Source organism: Cylas formicarius, unplaced genomic scaffold (assembly GCF_029955315.1).
Source record: "Cylas formicarius isolate icCylForm1 unplaced genomic scaffold, icCylForm1.1 PGA_scaffold_7__23_contigs__length_41026272, whole genome shotgun sequence".
In the NCBI taxonomy this organism is placed as follows: domain Eukaryota; kingdom Metazoa; phylum Arthropoda; class Insecta; order Coleoptera; family Brentidae; genus Cylas; species Cylas formicarius.
The window spans coordinates 26,496,573-26,517,140 of record NW_026844352.1 but is presented as its reverse complement, the minus strand read 5'-3'; the positions used below and the strand labels follow the sequence as shown (position 1 = coordinate 26,517,140).

The following is a 20,568-nucleotide window of genomic DNA, read 5'->3' as shown; positions in this document are numbered from 1 at the left end:
CATCGACAGAAAATTGATAATAACCGAAATTCCTAACTAAATCGATTTACAATCACCGTTTCTTGTAAGGAAATTACTTAATTAATGCTGAAAAAAAAGAAAAAAATAAGAAAATTAAATTTGAAAAAAAAAACAAAAATATTATATTTATGTTCGTTATGAAAATTTTGGATGGTAATTTGCGACTCGGATCTTCCCAAAACCAATGGCCAGTTTTGAAGTTTAAATGGAATTGTATCACCTTTTGTTAACCTACGGTAATTGATTTTTTTTTGTGAAAATCATTAATAAATCGTTAAGAAATTTTATCCTATTCTTTTTTAAATGCAACATCCTGTAGGTCAATATATAATCATAATGACTTCATTGTAATACATTAGAAAATATCCAACAGGCCAAGTTGAAGTTACACTTGCTCACTCTTAAATACAAGCAAATTATCATTTTCCCGTTTTCTAGAACTGCCCATAACAAATGCGACTACCAGTACAAGCAAATACAAAAACTCCCCAACAACAATGCGGGTATCTTTGAAAGAGGTTTTTGTATATAAAAGTTGATATGTATGAAAATATTGTAGGTCTTTTGGACAGTGTAGTAAAATACAGGAAAAAATGCGACTGAAAAACCCTATATATAATATCCGTATTGTAATAGAGCTTTTACAGACAGCCTTGTCGTAACCGTCGTCCACTTACAGATAGATATGCATACACAATTGCGACAATCGAAGAAAAAATATTTCTAAAATATAGATTATCACAAAAACTATTTTATAATTAGATAAAAATTATAATATATAAAATTATTAACCAACGAAAGCTATAAAAAAAAACAAGTTATTGGACATTTTTCCAGCTGTAGTAATTCATGCCATTTTCATTTCAATGGAAATGAGTAAATAGATAAATTTTCACCGCCTTGGTTAAATAATATTGAGAATAATATTCAAAATCTATTAAAATTCAACTCTTCTCTATATATTTAGTACCTGCCGAAAACAGGATGGCGTTAAAATAAGTTGTTTGGAGCCGTTTATAATCCTCTTAATTTTTGAAAACCTTACCTTAACTGCAATGTTGGAGTCATTAAATGGAGGAGGTGACGTCGATCTTTTCCCTCTAGAAAAAGTTTCAGATCCATGTTCAAAGTTATTTAAGTCGGCACTAAACAAATACGTCTTTTTCAGGGGAGGATCTTTTTTGCCGTAAGTTTCGGCACTTTCAAGAACCCCAAAACAATAGCAAGTCCAAATTAACAAAACAAACATTTTTTTTTTAATCATTGCACACTCTGGAAATATGTTGACGGAAGAATAGAAAATACTAGTAAAAATTATCGAGTTGAATCTTTGTATGGCCAAAATATTTTATAAACACGTATCCTTTGCGACAACAAAACGTTTACTACAAATAATAAAGTTGCTTTGTCAATCTACTTCCACTGTGCTATTTGTCAGTAACAGAACACAATTGGTCAGTTTTCATTAGCATCATTTCGTGTTCTCATGACAGAAAAGCTTAATCCTAATATACTGTGCAAAAAAATTCATTGGCTCAACTTCAGCTTCAACAACATTTTTGTAATTTCTTTGAATATTTCAACAAACAACTAACCAAAACTAATCGAATTAATGGTCTATTAATTCTATTTCTTCTTAATTATCGAACGATCTGTGCAGAGAAGGAAAAACAAAAGGCAATTTTTTGCAAAGTTAGTAAAAGTAAGCTAAAAAAAAATATTACCGAAAGTAACCTACCGCCTGTGATAGGTTAGTCCAGATCTGTTTCCAATTTCAGTCAGCTCTCGTTTGTGTCTAGATTTAATTTTTGAATCAAACAAAATGTCGGAACAAAACGAAACGATGAACTTTATGACGTTTAATTGTCATTAAAATATTTGAGTAAATTTAGATCAATCAATAAGAAAATTAGATTATCATTGCATGTTTTGGTCCTATCCTTACCGGATCTCGTCCATGTGAAATTTATTTGTACACGTCATTTTATGACGCAGACGTTACTCTTTTAAGTCACTTTAAGTAACTCGAGTGTTTAAATAATATGATCTCCAGTATCGTCTTAAAAGTATTTAAGCGGATTGATCCTAGCAGAGTTGGCCACGAGAAGCAAAGAGGAAGAGGAAAAGTTTGTATATCAACCTTATAAAATAATATTTTGTATTTTAAAAAAGTATTTTCATTTGATATAATGGGTGATAGCGACGATGAAAATATGGAAGATAGCTCTTCTGTTAATCTGATGGGATTTCTTTTCGGTAATATCGACGAATCCGGAAAACTTGAAAGCGATGTTCTGGATTGGGAGTCCCAAAAACAATTAGCCGCCCTTGGCAAATTGGCACTGGGATCTTTCTTAAAAGAAATGATTGGTGAAGAACAAATTCAAAATGAAACAGAAGTTGACTTTGATCCAGATGGCGCAGGATCGATGCTGGATAATAATTCAGATGTTAAAAGTCTGTCAGCTGAATTTGATGTAAAATCTCCATCAGCAGAAGACTTCTCTGATATTAATGAACTGGCGGAAGACGAAGTTACACAGCCAATGCAAGAGGACTATTATGCTGATGACGAAAGCCATAAACATGATAAAATTCTTATGCCTCCACCACCACGTCCTTTTAATCAGGCAACAGATAATATAGATTTAGGGAACATTGAGCAGGAAAAGAAAAAATTGGAGACTCCGCTAGCAGCTATGCTTCCTTCCAAATACAGAAATGTTGATGTTACTGAACTGTTCCCAGACTTCCGACATGGAAAAGTGTTGCGTTTCTCTAGATTATTTGGACCTGGAAAACCAACTAGTTTACCAAATATTTGGAAAAATGTCAGGAAGAAAAGAAGGAAACAAAAGCACAAAGAAAGCATGGGGCAACATGATTCTGACTCATCAGAGGAGGATAAACCAAAAAATAAAGGGTGGATGTTTGATTATGCTAGTTCTATATCACCTGATCAAGTAAAAAGTGATGACGAAGAAAAGTTTTTGAAACCAATTGAAGTGCAAAATGAGGAGAATAAGTTAAAAGCAGAAAAGAAAGATGACAATTGGCCTAAGGCTGCCGACTGGAGATTTGGACCAGCACAAATTTGGTATGATATGCTACAAGTACCTGAAACAGGAGATGGATTTGATTATGGTTTCAAAAAACCAATTAGTGAAGAATTGCAGGTCAATAGGATGGAAGAGAAGGTATCTCTTAAGTTAGGGAAAATTCATGAATTAAATGCTAACTATATAATTGCAATAAATAACAACAATTTATAAATTTAGAAAAATATTCAACAGAAATGCTTAATGCTTAACATTTCATTTCAGTTTCAGTTTAAATATGATTTTAATTTGCATTGTATGAAATTGGTTCTCTAGAAGTTTGCAACTTTTATGCCAAATGCCAAGAGGTTAACTGCTGTAGTAAAAATTGTGACAGTATTTCTCAAATCAGTAATTTCCATGTGGTATGAATGCCCAGAATTTTGTATTATTTCTTCAGAGGATTTCACCTGATTTCATATGATTGTGCAGGTGAACAATTTTAATTAGCTATCATAATTTCACAGCTACAAAAACTCACAAATTAAACTTAAACGGTGGCAATATGAGTAAGGAAGGAGCCACATCTATTAAGGCTAATAATCATTGTTATTATATTTCTTACAAAAATTATGTATTAAATTATTTATGCTAATAGATTGAGTAGGTCTGTTGTAAATGTCCCCTCTCATTTTAAGCACAAGCACAAGAATTTCTGTAAATAAAGGCCCATTTTGGAAATCATCTTTATTTAAATTGTTTAACATTTAACATAGAGTGTGGTAAAGTGTATTTTTTCCAAAATTTCAATGAAAGGAGAGTGAGAAAGAGAAATGTTTACTATATAATTTTAACTATTTTTGACCTAAACGCCATCAAAAGGACTGGGATAGGGTTCCAGACTTTAAATTACCAGCAAAAATTTGGCTTTTAGTTAGTGCGCCAAAAGAAAACAATTGAAATTTTAGAAAAATTTCCTGCAATTTAGGAGCATATATCAATCATATCCATACCATTTTTCGTTTTGGTAGAATAATACGAATTTTTATCGATTCAGCACATAATTTTTAGAATGGCTATGTTAAATTATTTGAATGCAGTCGTCGTGAAGTTGAGATTCAAAAAGATTTGCACAAAAAATATCAAATTAAAAAAATTCTATTTTTAACGCTTGAGCAATGCAGGTAAATTAAGATATTTTTTTTACTTAATTTGCCTGCTGGATGAAATTTGTAAAATAAATTAAGCATTTGTTTTACCACTCTGCTTAAAATAAAAAATGAAAATTAAAAAATTTCTATAAAAATGTGACACAGTTTTGGTTATATGTGGTCGGTTTATTAAGGGATATCACCTTATCTCAGAATATGAACAAAATATAAAAAAAAAGTTATTTAGATTCCACTTATACTTTTAAAATATTATATTTTTAAGTATACCGGGTGTTTGTATTGCGGTCGCTTTGTGATTGTATTTCGCACCTCGGTTAATGCTTTTATTTCGTAACTTTCAGAGAGACCTCCTTGATAATTTATTTCTCTTTCCAGTTTATCTTTACTACAAAGAATGTTGACCATGAGGAATCATTTCCAGACGACGCATTTTTAATGGTAACACAACTGCATTGGGAAGATGATGTAGTTTGGGATGGAAATGATATCAAACACAAAGTACTTCAGAAGCTAAATAGCAAGACTAATGCTGCTGGCTGGGTACCAAGTAGTGGCAATCGAACTGCCCAAGCATTTAGTCAACCTGGAAAAGTCGGCACAAACATGAGGATGCCCCCTACTGCTAATCCACCCTTGCCTGGCATAAAACCAAAGGCACAAATTTTGCAAAATAAACCAAAAACGGAACAAGATATTGATGACACTTGGTATTCTATTTTCCCTGTGGAAAATGAAGATTTGGTATATGGTAGGTGGGAAGATGATGTAATATGGGATTCAGAATGCATGATGAATGTACCAAAGCCTTCGATTTTGACTTTGGATCCTAATGATGAGAACATTATCTTAGGAATTCCTGATGACATAGATCCGTCTAAGCAAGTAGCAGGCCAACCTACCCCAGTGAAAGTTAAAATTCCCCATCCGCACGTGAAAAAATCAAAAATTCTCCTCGGCAAAGCTGGGGTTATAAATGTACTTCAAGAAGATACGCCACCTCCTCCTCCAAAATCACCTGACAGGGATCCATTCAATATATCCAACGACATCTATTATCAACCGCGGACTTCTGAATCTACGATGCGTCTAAAGGTGGGAGGAGCAAATTTAATTCAGCATTCTACTCCGGTGGTGGAATTACGCGCACCGTTTATTCAAACTCATATGGGGCCCATGCGTCTAAGAAATTTTCATCGACCGCCAATGAAGCGTTTCTCTCATGGCCCTTTGGCACAGCCTGGACCACACCCAGCATTACCATTAGTAAAACATATTCGTAAGAAAGCCAAGCAACGTGAACAGGAAAGGATGGCATCTGGTGGTGGGGATGTTTTCTTTATGAGAACGCCCGAAGATTTAACAGGTAGAGACGGCGATTTAATTTTGGTCGAATTTTGCGAAGAACATCCTCCTTTAATGAATCAGGTGGGAATGTGTTCAAAAATTAAAAATTATTACAAAAGAAAAGCCGCCAAAGATACGGGACCGCCAGCATATAAATATGGAGAGACTGCGTATGCGCACACGTCACCTTTTCTGGGCATATTACATCCTGGTCAGTCTATCCAGGCAATTGAGAATAATATGTATCGAGCACCCATCTACACTCACGAGGTTAACCCGACAGATTTCTTAATAATACGAACACGCCAGCAGTATTATATAAGAGAGATAGATGCATTGTTTGTGGCGGGCCAAGAGTGTCCCCTTTATGAAGTTCCTGGGCCAAATTCCAAACGGGCAAACAATTTTGTACGCGATTTTCTACAAGTATTTATCTATCGCCTGTTTTGGAGAAGCAGAGACAATCCTCGTCGTATAAAAATGGACGACATCAAAAAGGCCTTTCCGTCTCATTCCGAAAGTAGCATAAGAAAACGTCTTAAGCTTTGCGCAGATTTTAAAAGAACCGGAATGGATTCAAATTGGTGGGTCATTAAACCCGAATTTCGTTTGCCGACCGAAGAAGAAATTAGAGCCATGGTGTCTCCAGAGCAATGTTGCTCCTATTTTAGCATGGTCGCAGCAGAACAACGTTTAAAGGATGCTGGATATGGCGAGAAATTCATTTTAACTTCAGTTGATGACGACGACGAGGACATGCAATCAAAAATGGAGGACGAGGTAAAAGTCGCGCCATGGAACACAACCAGAGCATATATTCAAGCAATGAAGGGCAAGTGTTTATTGCAGCTGACTGGTCCCGCAGACCCAACTGGTTGCGGTGAGGGTTTCAGTTACGTCAGGGTTCCTAATAAACCAACACAGAGCAAAGAGGAACAAGAATCTCAACCTAAAAGAACAGTTACTGGCACTGATGCTGATCTTAGAAGACTATCTCTCAACAACGCGAAGGCGTTATTACGTAAATTTGGAGTTCCCGAAGAGGAAATAAAAAAACTATCACGGTGGGAAGTCATCGACGTTGTTCGGACTTTGTCTACCGAAAAAGCAAAGGCGGGAGAGGAAGGAATGGATAAGTTCTCTCGCGGCAATAGATTCTCAATAGCGGAACACCAGGAGCGTTATAAGGAAGAATGTCAACGAATTTTTGATTTACAAAATAAAGTCTTAGCTAGTGAAGAGGTACTCAGTACAGATGAGGGAGAAAGTTCGGAAGACGAAAGCGACGACGATATAGAGGAAATGGGAAAAAACATTGAAAATATGCTTGCCAACAAAAAAACTAGTTCGCAATTATCACTTGAAAGAGAGGAGCAAGAGAGACAAGAATTAAGAAAAATGATCATGGAAGGAGAAAAGGATAAGTCGAAAGATAAGAAAAAAGATGATGATGATAATCAGGATCAGTCAAATTACGCTCAACAAGGTCGTGTTTTGAAAATAATACGAACTTTTCGGAATCCTGAAGGAAAGGAATTTACTAGAGTCGAATATGTTCGAAAGGCCGCGATAATTGATGCTTATGTTAAAATTAGGACCACAAAAGATGAAAGTTTTATAAGACAATTCGCTACATTAGACGATGCTCAAAAGGAAGAAATGAAGAGGGAAAAGAGGCGAATCCAAGAGCAGTTAAGAAGAATAAAACGGAACCAAGAGAAAGAGAGAATGAGTTTAAATCATCAGCACCATAATCCTATTTTTGCGGCAAATGTGAAAACTGAGACTTTACCTAATCCGAATGATTCTCCACCTATTCCAGTTGCTTCTACGTCAATGAAAAGTTTAAATCAGAGTCCCCCGAAATCAAGGCGAAAGGCAAAAATGAAACCCGATCTAAAGCTAAAGTGTGGCGCCTGTGGTAATGTAGGTCATATGCGAACGAATAAGGCTTGTCCATTATATCAGAATTCTGGTGTAACAACACCTATAAATGTAGCTATGACTGAAGACCAAGAAGAAGAGATAGAAAAACAACTGAACACGGACGACGAAGATTTAGTGAATGTTGATGGCGTGAAAGTGAAGTTATCTGGCAAGTTATTAAAACACGCCGAAGAAATGAAAAGAAGGAGTCTTTTACTTAAGGTACCCAAAGATGCACTAGGTAAAAAGAAACGTCGAGGTGTTTCTGATTTGCATTGTGACTATCTTAAAAGGCATAATAAACCCGCAAATCGAAGAAGAACTGATCCCGTTGTTGTCCTATCAACAATTCTAGAAAATATACTGAATGAAATGAGAGACATGCCTGATGTGCAGCCATTTTTATTCCCCGTCAATCAGAAATTAGTAATAGATTATTACAAAATTATTCAACGGCCAATGGATCTGCAAACAATTAGAGAGAACTTAAGGCAAAAGAAGTATCAAAGTCGCGAAGAATTTCTGGCCGATGTAAATCAGATTGTTGAAAATTCTTCATTATATAACGGACCAAAAAGTAGTTTAACGGTGGCGGCAACCAGAATGCTTAATAAATGTGTAGATAGACTAAAGGAAAAAGAAGACAGGTTAATGCGTCTTGAAAAGGCTATTAATCCATTACTGGACAATGACCAAGTTGCGTTCACTTACCTTTTGGAAAATATTATGAATACGAAATTGAAGGCTTTATCAGAATCGTGGCCTTTTCACAAACCAGTTAATAAAAAAAATGTTAAAGACTATTATAGCATTGTTAAGAGGCCAATGGATTTGGAAACTATTTCTAAAAGAATAATGACTCACAGGTACCACAATCGACATGAATTTTTGGCTGATGTGCAACAAATTTTGGAGAACTGTATTCTTTATAATGGAAAAGATTCCCCTTTTACCGAAAAGGCGGAATTGCTAGTTAAAGCGTGTAGAGCTGCGTTGGAAGAATTTGACGAGCATTTGACACAACTGGAAAGTAAGCTTGCTTTAGCAGAAGAAAAAGCGATACAAGACGATGAAAGTTGGATGGGTGTTGAAGAAGAACCTTACAGCGCAATCCTTGATGCAGAAAGGATGAGCCAAGCTAGTTCTCCAGGTCCATTTTCTTCAGTGAAGTCTCAGGCCGACGACTATGAATATATTGACGTCGAAGGAGATATTCAATTAAGTGACTCTCAAACGCCAAAAAAACCGAGAAAAAAGATTAAATTGGAAGAAGCTGCCACATTGGAACAGGACCTTCAATTCTCTAGTGAAGATGAACTTGATGAAGTACCTTTACATGAATTTGAACCTGACCAAAAAGGGATTCTAATATCTGCAGACATTCCCGTGGAAGTAGCCGATGACGATAGTCAACAGGCTGCCGAGGCGATGGTTCAGTTGGGTACTCTCGGGTATTACCAACAAAATATGCCGCCTGAAGCAGAAGCATTAATATTTAAAGAGGAAAGTATGGATGTTGATCCTAATTATGATCCGTCAGATTTCCTCATGTCGGGTTTGACATTGGTTCGAAAAGTTGAAGACCCAATTCAAGGTCAAGATATTAAAATTCATGACGATTTAGCGGTAAGTGACAGCGAAGATGAAGCAAACACTTTTCAAAGTCATCAAAATCAAAGCGCTGGGCAAGAAGAAGAAGGTGTGGTATGGTTTTAATAAACAATGTATATATAAAAAAATGTAGGTATATAATTTATAGTATTTAATGGTAAACACATGTAATGTTCCGAAATAAAATTATTATATAATCCGGTAAGCCACACTACATAATTTATTAATAAGGCGTTAAATATCTGACTCCACTCCATTGTTGCTGAGTATCAAAGGTAATCCTACAGTTTATGTAATTGGTAAATGGGAAAATTTTATCTGCTGCATAGTGTTGCTATATTTATTCTATTTAAACAGGAAATTATATAGCAAAATTGTGGTTATATAAGACTGCCATGAAAACTCTGACATCACCATTACAAAAAAAGATTCGCAATGATTTTAAAGTGCAGCAATAAAATTCACATTCTATTAGTTTTCCTATTTCACTTTTGAACTTTACATAATGTGTCAAAATGAGATTAATTAATTAATTAATTAGCCAGAGACTTGCCTTGGCAAAAACTTAAGGGTGCACTGTTAGTGTTTAATTGAATTATTGGACCAGCAGTAGCAATATTACATGTTAAAACAACACAAACAGTACTGTCGTCCGATTATTTTGTTTGTAAATCGGCGCAAAGCGTTAATTTTCATAAATTCATCTAATCAATCTAAACAACAAAGTCGAAATCACCAAAGATGGCTGTTAAAAATCTATATATACCTTTGAGATGTTAGATATCGCACAATAAATATCTAAGTGGAAAAAATGTTTAAGAAGCAGTTCCTATAGACAGAACGCTCATCCCTTCAACGCAAGTCTAGTAAACATACAATTATAAAAAGTGCGATTGGAAAACAACATATTACAAAACATATGCATGGTAAAAACATTGTATATTGTATCATAATTTAAAAAACAAAATAAGCAAGCGTATTTTGCTGGAAAAAATTGCATCTGCCATCAAAAAGTTGCGCAGTTAAAAGTTCTTGTCTGCGAAAAATTCATGCAGAAATACATGTAGAAAATTAGTTATACTTTGTCACAGGGCACAGACGGTTCTGTGACGATAATACTTACTTAACACGGCGTTGCCAGTTATGTTCGAATGTCAAAGATTGATGTTGCGTTCTTACAAAAATTAATCAATTAATCAGTTGAGGGGTGAAGCATATGCAAAAGATCCTTCTCTACGAAAATATCATACCTACCTGCGGCGCATCAATTTTTACCGTAGTAGGACCACTATATTATCTATGTTCTAACCTGAGTTGCGAGCAAATTTTGGTTGACCCCATCTACTAAAACGTAAACAGCAGAAATACCGCGAGGTTGTACTCTGTCTCATATGTATGTATTTTTATTATAATAATATAAATACCATGTCTATCCATCTCTATCCACTTAACGGAAACTAACTAAATATTTGCTTATTTCCGCACAATTAAAATGCAGAAAGCCAACAGTACCATTAGACCATGGTCAAACATTTAACGCCTTCTCTTTATCATATATGGACTTCTTTCTATAATCTATGACATAAATCTATAGCTTTGTCTCGGTGGTACCATAAACTATACAATTAATAATTTCGCTGTCGTTAATCTCAAAACAAAAAAAAATCGATTTACGACAAAGGCTCTAGTTTATTTTGACAGCCATTGATAAAATGACCTCAAAGAAATCCTCCTTTGGATGAAAAGATCGGTCCCTGATTATTTTACCATTTGCGAGTATAATACTCGTATTATCATATCCTATTCAGAGCGCGATTCAACCAATTTTGACCCGGTTCGGAGTTCGAAAACCGAAAATAAGATTTACGCTCCTTTGGGCTAAGGCGCTAAGGTCATGCGCCCAAAAAACGAAGAGCGGTCAAAATCGATACTCTAAGATTGACTGACTGACCAAATTCATCTTCACAATCACAATTTTGCCGATTCTGAAAGCTATACGGTGAAATTTTGTTAGCTATTAAAAATAATCAGAGTCAATAATAATAGAATTGTTTATTTGGGTAACGGTAGGTTTGTTATATATCCTTTAATCTTGTAGTTTTTCACAAATGGAAACTAGAAGTACTAATGGCTCTGAGAATGCCAATACCAGCCCAATAAGTTCTAATGGGTTGAATGAATTGGATGGCAAAAATGAGAGAAATAATCTCGATTATGAAGAGGATCTGGACGAAGAGGATATCCCCGGAGATTTTTTCGATGACTTCTTGAAGGATGATTTTATGGCAGGTTTGGATATTGTGGACGAGGAAGGTGAAGAAAGCAAAGAAACAGTAACCCAAGCTTCACAAATTTTGCGAAGATCGTTAAAGAAAAACAGTGCTCCCCGCGAAGTTATCAGAAAAAGGACGAAAAAGATTGACCACGTGAAGAAGTTTAGAGAGTCCCCTCCTGGATTTGGGAAAAGAGTCAGAGTTTATTCTCGAGAAGATGAATTGAGACGACTCAACAAGGAAATTGAAGAGATAAAAAAAATTAAGATCCACAAACCCATCAGACTCAAAACAGCGATAGATGCTGATGATTTTGACATTCGTCGTGATCCAGAGAAAACTAGGCGTGATATAGAAATGGATAAAATTAAATCAGCAAAAGATAAGGAGAAAAGGTTAATTACTGACATTGTGGAAACAGGACTTGTTCCTCCAGGAATGGAATTGGAAGTTGATCTTGAAACAGTCCGTCGACAAGAAAGAATTGAGAAAAATTTGCCACCTGGAGATTTAAGGGACAGGTTAAGACCACGTAAAAGTAGGAGCATTGAAAAGAAGAAAAGTGTCTCTCCAGAAAGGAAGAGGTCTACGCCAAACTCAATTAAAAGAAAGAGTTCCATCCATAAAAACAAATTACAATCTCCAAAAAGAAGAGAAACTAAAAGCCCTCAAAGAAGCTCATTTCATTCAGAAGAGAGGCAGAGAAATTCTGAGCATCATATTCGAAAATCCCCAATGGCCCGTCGGAGCCCCTACAGAAGGAGCCCTGGTGGTAGTCACAGACGCAGCCCTTTATATAGAAGATCACCCTTACATCGAAGATCTAGGAGTAAAAGTCCATATTTAAGAAACTATTCTCCAGCTTATCGCAGAAGGAGAAGAGATCGCAGTTATAGCCCCAAACAAAGGCGTCATCGAAGTCGCTCAAGGACTCCAGTCAAGTTAAGAAGAGAAGAAAGGAGATCCTTCCTTGAAGAATTGGCTGAAAAACTAAATGAAACTAGATCGAAACCGAATATTCCCTCTCCAATTACTTATAATATGATGCCAAATCCTGCACCTGTATTAACAGCTGTGCCTGTACCTGTTCCAGCCCCAAATCAATTTATTCCTCCTTTACATGTAACTCATCCTCAATCGGTTCCTCCTCAGCAATGTGATGTTTATGACCAAAGTTTTTTTATTGGTTCTCAGTCAGCTCCTATCCAGCATAAAGGTTTTCCTCAAAATTCTTTACCTAAAGTTTCTGAGCAAATACAACCAACTGCTGCACCTGCTTCGGATATGGATGTCTCTAAAGTAATTAATACTCTCTTTGCAATGATCAATTAACTATATTTTTAATTCCGTTTATTTCAGTTATTCCAAGACAAGAAGATAAGACTTAGTGATTTCTTGGCAATAACAGCGAAACCTGAAGGTGGGCAATATTTTTTATATTATCTTTTTTTGAAACTTGAAAGTACTAATACTGGTGGTCTGTTTACTAAGGGATCCCAAGAATCTAATGTATTAAAAAGGTATGAATGTTTCTGTACAGGATTTGAACAAGATTCTTATTTCTTACACCAAAAAACACCAAAATTGTTTGACATAGCTTTCGTCTATATATTACGTTCACAACTTTTAAGAAACACCATTAATTAAATTGTTCTTGGGTTGTCCAAAAGTTTGTTTGGGGAATTAACACCATAATTACTTATTTTATAATAATAATAATAATAATAATAATATTAAAGACTTGACATTTGTCCTTAGAAATTTTAAAAAACTTCAAAATTATTCTGTTTAATAATCAGGTATTTCTGCAGTGAATTATTAACAGGTTTTCTTTTGGGATATATTTTGTCATTTTGTACCTTAACAGTTTTTAAGCAGAACATGCTTATTTAAGCATTAATCATGAGTGATGTGTTGGGAAAGAATTTTAACCTAGCACTTATTAAGACTATGAGTTTTGGCATGGTTGTGAATCCTATTGCAGTCACCAATATTTGAGTGTGTCAAAAAAATTACTTTCAATTTCTCAGAAAGTATTCCAAAAATGTATTTAAAAAATTCTTAAGATCTCTGAGATGTGTTTTTTTATTTTGGGAGAATTACAATCTTTCACTAATGTATTGTAGGCAATTATTTCTGCTGTAAATAATTATTGTAAATAATAATTGGACAGCTTAACGGCAGAAATTAAAGCCGCCTGCCTATATATCTATGAATAGGGTTTAAAACCGCCTTATTATTACAAATTTGTTGTTTAATGCTGTTAAAGGAAGAACCTTAATAAATTATATAATGCTATAATTCACTTTTTTCGTAATAAATGAAATGCATTTGTAATTTTTTGTTAGAGTAAATATTTCATTTGTTGTTCATTTTGAGCATTTACTAAATTTTGCTTTGTATAGTGAATGCCACCACCCCAGCAAAATTGCAAGAAAAAATAAAGGGTAAGTAAGTGACAAGAATATAAAGTGCCTGTGATTTAAACCATATTGACATGATATCGCTCTGGATTATAGTCATACAGCGATGCCAAGATGTTATAAGGATGCTTAGTTCCAACAGGAAGTTTGTTGGACCTCTAGTTATACGAAAAACAGATGGTGTTCCATCATTAACAAACAAAAACATATCTCCCCTACTGAGAAAGCCGATTATTCAGCTACCTTTCACTACACCTGGTTTAAAGAAGTCAAATGAGAATGAGTTTACCAAGTTCTGCACCATGCTGCTTCACAGGGTTGGAATTGAGAAGATGCCGGAGTTAAAAGAAGAGAGCAAAATGAAACCAAAGGTGCCCATAGAGACTAAACAAGTAAAACATGTACCCAAAGTACAGCCAGCGCCCTCTATCGTTCCTCAACTTTATTCTCAGACTATGTCAAAAGTTGAACGCAACGCGAGTGGTAGTCAGACGGATCCAGAGTTATCAGCTTGCAAAGAATGTTTACGAAGGAAAGATATTAATTTTGAGAGCACAGGGGTTCAGTGTGGAGCTCCAATGCTGACTTTCTCAGTGAGCACTCAAGTGAATGAGAGTGAATTTTATTCAACTATACCCAAGACTCAATCACTGGCTTCTTTAACGCCTGCTCAACTTCTTGGAAGGCAAATGAGGAATCTTGATTCTGGATCAAATTTCCCATTTCGAAATTTTGATCCTCCATCAAGAGATTTGGATTTTTCAAGAAGAGTAACTGATAACAACTTTGAATCGTTAGAATATCCAGCAAGGGATGTTGATAGAGGGTATAATTTGTCATCTGGAAACAGTCCTTCAAAATCATTTGATTTTCATACCAGACATCTTGGTCCTTCAAAACCACCCTTCTCTCGTTTTAGAAATGACAAGAATGAATCTGGGCCTTATAATAATTCTATGAGTCTCAGCGCAACTCTAAGGGCATCTTTGAATCAGGGAAAAGGAGTACCCTATCAAACACTTAATAAAAAATTTTAATTAAGGCTTTAGGTGTAATTTGCTTTGTTAAAAAAATTGGGAAGAATTTATGATGTAGTCTAAACATTTATAATTAAATACAACAGATGTGACCTACTATTGTGTTTTATTCATTTGTTTAAGGGTCTATGCTCTCTGCTCTTCCACCATCTAAACATTTTGATTATTCCAAGATTATAACTTGCTAAACTGGGGTTTTAGTGAAAATCAGCCACAATGTTCTAACTATAGTATGCCACTAGTCTTAAGCTAATTATTAGTTGCCGTTAAATTGTAAAACTGCCTTTGTAAGTAGGATTGATTTGTGAAACATACTGTTGCATTGTTCATTCAGTTTTTTTTTTGTAAAATTGGAGGTTTGTGTTTTTGGGAAATTATTGTCAACTAGACACAATTATAAGATGTAAATAATTATTTAGAAATAAATTAAAATTGTTAAGTGTTGTATTATAAGGTTGATTTTTCTAAGGCCTCGATATAATTTAAAAGCATATTCCAAAATTGGCTCACTCAACAGATCCGAGCATTAAAATTGAGATAGATAGCTTTAGTTTCCTAGTAAAGTTTAATAAAATAATCAAAACATGTAGCAGTGCTTTTTATTTCAGTATAACCTTTTTTACCTTAGAATTGTGATTCTCAATAAATACATTTTGCAATAAATGGTAATATTTGTTATTATGAAGTCTTACTTAAAGCTTGTGCTACTGAATATAGTTAAGGAAAGTAAGATATCCCACAGTGTTGCAACTGTTCTCAAAATATTTTTTTTTTGCAAAATAGTTACCTGTTACTGATAGGTCAAAAATAATATGAAACTGTTATTATTTTGACTTTGATGTTTTACACTCTCTTCTGTAATATGTTGAAAACCCACGTACTTACTTTGCTTGCAGCATACAATTAAAACTTGAAGTGTAAATGTAAATATCATCATTTGTCCTTATCTTTATTTTTTTCTAATATGGCTATTGCAGTAGTTGCAGATATGCATGTATTCTGCATTCTTTGTGTTTATTTTAACTTTTAAGAATTAGGAATAAGAAACCATGAAAAAAGCTTTTAACACCGATTTTTAAAAATGAAGGCATATCCGGGAAAAATTATGCGTCTTATAATTGCGTTAAGATTTCCTTACTATGCCAATCAATTTCGTTATATCGTGTCTTACGCTTACGAAGTTCTCAAAATATGCGTTTTTTATTAAATATTTTTTGAAAATACCGTAATACTACACCATAACAATAAATTGCAAAATTACTTTCGTACGGTTCTGCATGTAAATGCGCGCGCGAGTTTAAGTTTTCTTGCCCTCTGGTGGCGCCGCACTGCAGCATGTTAATAACGGCGCATGCTCAATATTCTTGATCTCGGATTGTCACGAAAGAAAGTTGTGTTAGCTGTGTCTGCAAAGTGCAGTGCTTCAATTCAAATGTTACTTGCTGTTTATTTATTTGTTTAGGGTGTGCGCCAAATCTAATTTGTTTTTGTGTCCCGTTCCGACGCAAATAACTGCAGTAGTGGGCGATTTCGAATTGCGGTTTTACGGTGGAAATCGTTTGAGTGGCCATGAGTGATCCCAAGTTTCGACACACGTGGATTAATTTGGAATATCTAAAGGTGTTTGCTGCGCTTTTGGCTGTCTGAAACAACAAAAGTGTGCATTCGTGCGGGAGAAATTAAATCGGAGCGTTATAATTTCTAACACCAATCGTTTTCACGCATTGTTATTGTTTTACTCGGTGTTTTTGACCCTTGCATTTTGCACAGCGGATCCGAAATCCGCAGCCGAAGGAGGACGAAGCGAGTTTTAGTTTAAACGTCGGCCGCAGGGTTTTTTTCGAATTTTGTGCGAAAATTTTACGGGCGCGATGACAAAATGCGACAGTGTAGTGCCGCTCTACTGATCGCGGGTTGTCATGCTTGCCGTTGTTGTGACTGTGAAGCGTCGCTCCGTCGGGGCGGAAGTGGTTGTAGAAGCTCCATCGACATCGGTTTAGCTGGCCTTGGGAGCCGACGACTGGAGGTTAGTGGCCTTAGCACGCGGGATTGTTTACCTAGCGAGAGCATGGTGACGCCGGCTGTGTTGTGAAGGGACATTACGCGCGGCGACGTTCGTCGCGTTAGACGGTGGTCCCGCGGGGTGCTACCGTCCATTTTTTTATGGTATCTCCTCCGCCAATGGCGTGGCACAAGCACGACCACCTCATGCTCATGGATAAAACCAAGCCAAAAAGTAAGTACATATTTCCCAAGGTATAGTTGATCATTTTGAGGGTCTATCAGTTAAAACTGATAGTTTCAGATAACTATTTCTAATCACAAACGAAATTTATTGAAACTCTCAGTTCAGTCACCTTAAAAACTGGGTAAGATAATGACAAAGAGAGTTGATGCCCAGTCATCTGTTTCCATGCAGCCCCCAATTTTTTAAATCATTTAAAACACAATTGAGAAGTTTTTTTGTAATTGATAATTGGTAAATGAATATTTCGGTTTATTTCCTTATTTAAACAAAATATATGGAACATAGGTTTTTTCCAATAATTTGTCGCTTAACAAGGTAAAAATTACGATTCCCGATAAAACAAAAGAAAAATGAAATGGGATGTTTTTGTATTGTGTTGGATCAACTCAAAAATTAAAAAAAGAAAAAACCTTATTTTGCATTAACTGTTACTGTGTTACTATTAAACAAAAGCTAAAAATTAATAAAATTTTTGCTTTTTTCCAAGAAAAATAGTCCAGGATTTTTTTGCAATTCCAAGCAAATTGTTTGTATTCTCGGGAAAATGGAGAACGTCGTCGAAATTTAGTTGTTAGTACTTTCTGAGGTGGTTTCAACTCTTATATTAACCACACATAGTTTTTACCTCAGTTTTGGCATATTTCAAACGGCACGCGGTGTTGTCAAGCTAATGAATTTAACTTTTCCCGAAAGTTAATTGTTTCTCGACCAACAGTATTCATGATTAATGACTTGTTGAGTCTCCCCCGTGGTCCAGTTTCTTCGGCTCATTTAATTAAAATATTTACACATAATTGCACCTTGGGACAACAAAACTAATTACGCACCAATAATATTGTAAACAATTGAACACGGATTTACCATTAAATTCTTAAATTTTGCGTGTTTGTTCGTTGTGAATCATCCTAGCTTATTATTATAATTGCCAGCATAGGCGTTTGAACTTTGGAAAATTTTAGAACCGTGCCAAATTTCCTAGAACAAAGGCGAGAAAAGACAAAAAGCATTTGCAAATTTTACTTTGTTAACATGACGGTGACGCGCATTTTCGAGAGATGAAAAAAAGCGACAAGGCTAAAGAATCAGCATTCAAGGTATCGAGAAACTGCGGGAAACGATGTTGTTTGTTCGACCTTGCCGGTGCAAGATGTGAAATTTTCTTTTAAGTTGTATGTTCCTGTAAACCCAGGGCCGGCATGCCCCGCATGCCTATATATCCGGCGAATTTTCTTTTCCGGTTCAGGTTTTGATGGCGGAAGCAGATTTGTGGGGATTCATCGTTCTAGAATATATAGATTTTCGTATAAATTTATGTGCTCAGTCATAAACTTAATACTGTCGGCTGCGGGTGTCATCTAACGAAACGAAAATGTTATGCCCGGGTGCCTCTCGCCATGATCACTCTCGATCGCAAGCACATTAGCAAAAGCGAGTAAAAGGTAGAAGCCGGAAAATTTGTGTTTTTCAAGTCTATATTCTAAATTCCAAATATGAAACAAATCGAGTCAGTAAATTGGAATTTTCGTCACTTTGATTCGCTAACTTTCAACAGTATTTAGATAATTATCTCCTGAACGCAAAACAACTCGAAAATAGTATTATTATTAATTTAAAGAACACTGACTCAGTGGTATTTTTAAAAAAACTCTAAATTAATTGATGTGAGTTTGTTCTCTAAATTGAAAATAATTTATTGAAATTTAAATAAATAAATGTGGCATACCTATTAAATAGGTATTACCTATATACAGGGTGTTTTCTAATTGAATGTCAATTATTAAAAGAAAACTTCATATAAACATACGTCCTAAACGTCTCAACTTTTGGGATACAGTAAAGGTAGGTAAACGTGGTAAAGTTTTCAAAAATAAAATATATTTCTTTAATATCTAATAATACCGCTTTAGATATTTTAATGAAATTTGGTCAGGGGTATTATTTAGTGGACCCCATTTTTTTTAAACACTCCAGTAACGGGCGTACGAATTTTTACATGTCTATTTTTTCATTGATGGTACGCGAATTTCTCTTAAAATACGAATTATTTTTACGATCTGCAATTATTTCTAAAGAATTTTAATTTCTTGATTTTTTTCAATGTACTGTTTTCGCTGAGAAAATAAATTATATTATAATAATATTGTTAAAAATTTAAAAATATGTCTAATAATTTTTTTACATAATTAAATTATTAGTACACAAAAGTGTTTTTCATAGGCTGTTTTATTTTCTTTATTTCAATTAATTATAACGTTATTTTTAAGTAAGTTTGAGCAGGTAGATAGTACCTACTAGAATAATTGCAGATAATAAAAATTGTCTCAAAATTTAAAATACGGTACTACTTTATTAGCATGTAGGTACCTACTTCTCTATTAGTTTTATCTTTAGTAGTTTATCTTTTTTTAAACTGTTTTTCTTTTCTTTTACTTTTTAAGTATAATGTTGCGAGTAGTTGATGTTGATGATCGATTCTACCATTAGGTACCCAAAAAGTATTAATTTTCTGTTTCTTGATCCGGATCTAAGCATTATACTCCTACATTGGTAGGTTAATTCAAAAGTTTGAAGCGCATGGATGGATTTACAGTTTTTGGAAAACGAAATCGACAATCTAATAACTGAAGCGGTTGACGATGATCCTCCTATATTCAGTCACTACGCTGCTATTTTGGGAGAATTTTTAAATAATAGGTATCCCGGGCAGTGGTTTGGAAGAAGGGGACCGCACGTTGTCCAGATTTAAGCCGATTATACATTTTTATGGGGATATTTAAAAAGTAAAGTTTTCCTAATTACCGAACTTATCTGAATCAAGTAACTCAAAAAGCTAATTCAGGCGTCGATCGACCTTTATTTAAAATTGTGCAGGTACAACTTTCCTCACCACGAAAATATTACGGAATTTTTAAAACGTTTCGAAAATTGTAGGAAATTTTTTTTTTAACAGGTGCCACTTAACCCGCCTTCCCTATTTAAATTGTAATGGTTGCCATCTAAGAAATTTTCAAAATAGCCAAAATGTGTTTATTTTTTCTGAAGTACTTTTCGGGAAAACCAAGGTGGAACCTTTTATAACATATATACCCTGTATATAAACCCAGATACTTTGCAATATTTGAATATTAATTTAATTAATATTGTTTATTATCATATTGCTTTAGTAGATGGTGACCACTGCACATAGACCTGAAGGTCAGCACTTCGGCAGCACTGATTTCTTGGTTAAGTCGTTGGTAACTCTGATTGCCGTTTGCAAAGGCTACGGCTGGTAATCCAGCTTCAGCAGCCGAAAATTGCCTGCCATTTGGTCAAGAATTACTTATACTTTTTTCTAATGAAGCCGCGGGAGCTGAATGGCTGCGAGTTGTTTTGTTTTCAGTATAAAATTAAAAATCGAATTGTGCAACCTATATCCCGCGACGCAAATTGTCGACCGCGGCACGTTCAGGGCACAATTTGTTTTATCGTGTGT

The 20,568-nt window shown here is 35.0% G+C and overlaps 4 protein-coding genes across 8 annotated transcripts in view; 3 read left to right on the top strand and 1 right to left on the bottom strand.

Moving 5' to 3' along the window:
- The window catches only part of LOC132705655 (sortilin-related receptor-like), a 33,286-nt gene extending 22,710 nt beyond the window's left edge, over nucleotides 1-10,576 (bottom strand). For 2 of the 3 annotated variants that reach the window (XM_060676402.1, XM_060676403.1), the window contains exon 1: nucleotides 1,067-1,452. In XM_060676402.1, the coding sequence (XP_060532385.1) occupies nucleotides 1,067-1,285 (219 nt within the window). In that variant the 5' untranslated portion in view covers nucleotides 1,286-1,452. Of the gene's footprint in view, nucleotides 1-1,066; nucleotides 1,453-10,366; nucleotides 10,457-10,536 lie in introns of those variants that run through there. The other variant, XM_060676404.1, reaches the window with a different exon arrangement.
- On the top strand, nucleotides 1,833-10,349 carry LOC132705656 (transcription initiation factor TFIID subunit 1). 2 transcript variants are annotated; one of them, XM_060676405.1, is made up of 2 exons: nucleotides 1,833-3,218; nucleotides 4,607-10,349. In XM_060676405.1, exons 1-2 carry the CDS (start codon nucleotides 2,211-2,213, stop codon nucleotides 9,215-9,217), a joined length of 5,619 nt encoding a protein of 1,872 aa, XP_060532388.1. In that variant the 5' UTR covers nucleotides 1,833-2,210; the 3' UTR covers nucleotides 9,218-10,349. The 2 variants fall into 2 exon arrangements, with proteins under 2 accessions (XP_060532388.1, XP_060532389.1); XM_060676406.1 differs by lacking the exon at nucleotides 1,833-3,218 and adding an exon at nucleotides 3,467-3,551.
- A 493-nt stretch (nucleotides 10,577-11,069) lies between the features above and the next one.
- On the top strand, nucleotides 11,070-15,434 carry LOC132705672 (uncharacterized). The gene is made up of 4 exons (XM_060676437.1): nucleotides 11,070-12,684; nucleotides 12,745-12,805; nucleotides 13,791-13,832; nucleotides 13,905-15,434. Exons 1-4 carry the CDS (start codon nucleotides 11,221-11,223, stop codon nucleotides 14,843-14,845), a joined length of 2,508 nt encoding a protein of 835 aa, XP_060532420.1. The 5' UTR covers nucleotides 11,070-11,220; the 3' UTR covers nucleotides 14,846-15,434.
- Nucleotides 15,435-15,585: 151 nt separating this feature from the next.
- The window catches only part of LOC132705675 (serine/threonine-protein kinase minibrain), a 54,965-nt gene continuing 49,982 nt past the window's right edge, over nucleotides 15,586-20,568 (top strand). For both annotated transcript variants that reach the window (XM_060676440.1, XM_060676441.1), the window contains exon 1: nucleotides 15,586-17,081. In XM_060676440.1, the coding sequence (XP_060532423.1) occupies nucleotides 17,009-17,081 (73 nt within the window). In that variant the 5' untranslated portion in view covers nucleotides 15,586-17,008. The remainder of the gene's footprint in view (nucleotides 17,082-20,568) is intronic.

Bases quoted from the DNA above. Each gene is read 5' to 3' on its own strand.
- LOC132705656 (XM_060676405.1), top strand. From the start codon at position 2,211: ATGGGTGATAGCGACGATGAAAATATGGAAGATAGCTCTTCTGTTAAT. The intron at 3,219-4,606 runs GTATCTCTTAAG...TTCTCTTTCCAG, and splicing joins TCAATAGGATGGAAGAGAAG to TTTATCTTTACTACAAAGAA.
- LOC132705672 (XM_060676437.1), top strand. From the start codon at position 11,221: ATGGAAACTAGAAGTACTAATGGCTCTGAGAATGCCAATACCAGCCCA. The intron at 12,685-12,744 runs GTAATTAATACT...CGTTTATTTCAG, and splicing joins CGGATATGGATGTCTCTAAA to TTATTCCAAGACAAGAAGAT. The intron at 13,833-13,904 runs GTAAGTAAGTGA...TCTGGATTATAG, and splicing joins ATTGCAAGAAAAAATAAAGG to TCATACAGCGATGCCAAGAT.